Source organism: Otolemur garnettii, unplaced genomic scaffold (assembly GCF_000181295.1).
Source record: "Otolemur garnettii isolate 467f Iridium unplaced genomic scaffold, OtoGar3 scaffold00114, whole genome shotgun sequence".
Lineage (NCBI taxonomy): Eukaryota > Metazoa > Chordata > Mammalia > Primates > Galagidae > Otolemur > Otolemur garnettii.
The window spans coordinates 6,338,822-6,342,725 of NW_003852509.1; the positions used below are offsets into that span (position 1 = coordinate 6,338,822).

At 34.5% G+C, this 3,904-nt stretch overlaps 1 protein-coding gene across 1 annotated transcript; it reads right to left on the reverse strand.

Annotated features, from left to right (window-relative positions):
* Window positions 1–243: 243 nt before the first annotated feature.
* On the reverse strand, window positions 244–1,360 carry LOC100947177 (olfactory receptor 4Q2). The gene has a single exon (XM_003797328.2). It carries the CDS (start codon window positions 1,260–1,262, stop codon window positions 312–314), a length of 951 nt encoding a protein of 316 aa, XP_003797376.1. The 5' UTR covers window positions 1,263–1,360; the 3' UTR covers window positions 244–311.
* Between the last annotated feature and the right edge of the window lie 2,544 nt (window positions 1,361–3,904).

The following is a 3,904-nucleotide window of genomic DNA, read 5'->3' on the forward strand; positions in this document are numbered from 1 at the left end:
CTGGTTTGTACCAGCCTTTGACAAACATAACAGCAAAAGAGAATAGAATAAAATTTGATCAGATAAATAGATAGAACAGAAGAACACAAGGAATGGAAAAACAGAAAATAGATGTGGTTGAATTTAAAAAGGACAAAACAGAAAACAATTCAAGATGGAAGGTTTTCTTTTCTTTTGTTTATAGTGCACAACGTAATTAAAAAGCCAGAAATAGTGGTATAATGATTTAATGAAAAAAATTAGGCCACCATCTCCTAACTCATTATTCAAAAAGTAATTAGTTTGACCTCAGATTCTCTGCTCTATGAAACTCAATGGAATGTCTCCCGTCTCCTACTTTTTCCAAGTCCAGTCCTGTCCCACAGTCTCCGTGCGGCTGACTTGACCTCTTTGTTCCGCAGCGTGTAGATGAGTGGGTTTAACATGGGCGTAATGACATTGTAGAGTACAGACACTATCTTGTCCACAGAAAAAATAGAGAAAGGACGAGCATAAATGAAAATGCAGGGTCCAAAAAAGAGTGTTACCACCATGAGGTGGGAGGCACACGTGGAGAGTGCCTTTCGCCTTCCCTCCTTGGAGCGAATCTTAACTAGGATAGTGGTGTAGGAAGAAACCAGCACGACAAAGGAGCTAGTAGAGATCAACCCACTGTTGGATACCATGAGCAATTCAATGACAAAGGTGTCTGCACAGGCAAGTTTGATGACAGGGGGAACATCACAAAAGAAGTTGTCCACCTGGTTTGGCCCACAAAAGGGCAGACGGATAGTGAGGATAGTCTGGACAGTGGAGTGCACAAATCCTCCCATCCAGGAGGCAGCTACCAGCACACAACATAAACCCCGGCTCATGACAGTGGTATAGTGCAGGGGACGACAGATGGCAACATAACGGTCATAGGCCATCACTGTGAGCAGAAACATCTCAGCTGCCCCTACGAGGTGCAGGAAAAAGAGCTGTACAATGCATTGGTTATAGGAAATCAGTTTTTCATTATCCAGGAAGTCAGACAAAAGCTTAGGGGTAGTTACTGTAGAATAGCATAGGTCCAGAAATGAGAGGTTGCCCAGAAGGAAATACATAGGTGACACATTCAAGTAGTTATCAGAGGCCACTGTGACCATGATGAGAACATTACCGACCCAAGTGGACACATAGAAAAAAAGAAACAGTACAAATAGCCCTGCCTCAATGGATGATGTCTGTGAGAAGCCTGCCAGGACAAATTCTCTCACCGCTTCTGTTTGGTTTTTATCCATTTGATCTGGCTGTACCTAGATCAAAGAAATTAAACGATGGGACATTAGTAACATTAAAAATGGATAAGATATTTCACATCAAATACAAGGCATCTTTGCTCATTTCAAAAGAAAAAATTTTCTCCAGCATACATCCTGACCGATTACCTGGAAGAAATGATTTTCTCCTTAACTGATATAAATATATTCTCCCACCGTGGCAACTTCGAAATAATAATGAAGTAGCTGACATTTATTGGAGCATGCAGTCCTCCAGTTCTGGGATTTTCATTTCAGTGTGATGCCTTACACTCTTCCATCGATCATTATATGACTTGTCTCATCTTTTCCACATTGTTTCAAGAAATATGCTACATTTTCTTGAGATTCTAATTTTTAAAAATAAAAATGTTTAGAAAAAATAAAACTTAAAGGTAGAATTTAAGATTCTAGTAAACGGGTGTTTAGATTTGTGGAATTCATTTGGGAAAAGGAAATCTCAATGCTCTTAATCATGCATTCAAACAACTCTCTTTTGACTATTGTGTTAAATTGATTAAAGATAAACTGTTTCACTGAGGTTAAAAAAATAGCAATTCAGGGTATATGTGAATTTTATCGATTCATGTGAGCAATGGCTGGAAGGGACTACTGCCTAAGATGAAATTGGTGATACTCTATTAGAGAATTGCCCATGATCGGTGCTAGTCACTTAAATGGTCCAGTTCAATTGTGCCACATACATCAGCATTTTGAGGAATTAAGACGTAACAATAAGACATAGTGATTTAAAATTTAGATATTTAATTTTTTTATCTTATTGTAGTTTATATCTCCTGCAAAATCTATGAGCTATATATTATCATTTAGGCAAATCAATAAGAATAAAATATTACAATAATTTTAAACTAAATAAAAGTTAGCTTAAATAAAATAATAAAGATTATATATTTCTTAACCAAGACAATTATGTAAATATCAAATATATTCATTATATTCTATAACAGTTAAAAATCTCAAGAAACTATATAAAGTAAAACCCCAAATTTAAATGTTTTGTTAAACTGATATTTAAAAATAAATTTATTAGCCAGAGAAAATGGTTACATAATAAAATGGAAATACAGGAGACAGATTATATGTAAAATGTGATATAGTCTTATGCACACAGAAAAGCATAGACTGTACATAGACTTATGTATTTCACTATATAAGAAATTAGACTTGGGTGATGCCTGTGGTTCAGTGACTAGGGTGCCGGCCCCATATACCAAGGGTGGTGGGTTTGAACCTGGCCCCAGCCAAACTGCAACAAAAAATAGCCAGGCGTTATGGTGGGTGACTGTGATCCCAGCTACTTGGGAGGCTGAGGTAAAAGAATTGCCTAAGCCCAAGAGCTGAAGGTTGCTGTGAGCTGTGACACTATGGTACTCTACCAAGGGCAGCAAAATGAAACCTTATCTCTCAAAAAAAAAAAAAAAAAAAGAAAAGAAAAGAAAAAGAAAAAAAGAAAGAAAGAGAAAAGAAATTAGACTAAGTGTAAAGACAAGAAAAAATTAATATAAATTGACTGACAATTGGGAATTTTTTCTTGCTTATTTAGACTTTCTAATTTTCTGCAATGAACTTAATTATATTTACAAAAAATAAACTTTCTGTGAATTTCTGTGGCTATGCATGTCATAAGTTATATTTAGATACAAGCACTACAGAACCATCCTAGATGTTACAGAACCAAGAAAATAAATGAATTTGTGTGGCTATGCATATCGACAAGGTTTCTGACTTCTTATTTTATTTTAACACAAAAATTTTTTAAATTTAAAATTTTTTCTCTTTCTGCACTTATTTACCTAAATTTAAGGTAATAATTCCCTTTCATTATAATCCACATAACTTGTTTGGAGATAATGGTTATTGTCTAGGGATAACTACAAAATTCTCAGATTTTATTTAAAATAACTTTTTACTGATGAATTTGTTCTCAAGAAATATTTCACTATTTAATTTTTCGTGTTTAATCTTTTCCTGATTACCAAAATAATTATGCTCTTGTTGAATTTTAGAAATATGAAAAACCTGAAGAAAATTATTATCCTTCAAATGCCAAGAAGCAAATACTATGAATTTAGCCATTTAAAACAATTTTAAGAAGACATTGTTTGATTTACATAATTGATATAATATTTCATAGAAAATATAATATACTACTGAAAAAAGACTATAGTTAGCATTAAATACTGATCCCGAAGGGGGCTACTGATGACAGAAGAATGAAGAGAGACTTTCAGTATAATAAACTTTAATTCCAATTACATACCTTCTTCTACCTATTGAAGAGTAAATTTTTCAGTCCTGCAATCACAGATTCCTGGCACACTAGCACTACAGAATCATCCTGGATGTTATAGAACCAAGGAAATAAATGAATTAGGATGGAAACCTCTTGTTACACTGGCCACTACTAGGAAGCTTTGATGTTTAGGGATTTAGGGACTCAGGTACTCAGTCAAATCGCAAAGGGAATCATTAAAAAAAATTATCAAAGCTCCTTTTGTGAGGAATTATGGAACACAAAAATATGTATGGTGGTGATAGCAGGATGTGAGGCTAAAAAGCAATGAATAAGGAAAAATAGATATGACAGTTGTGATAATGTCAGT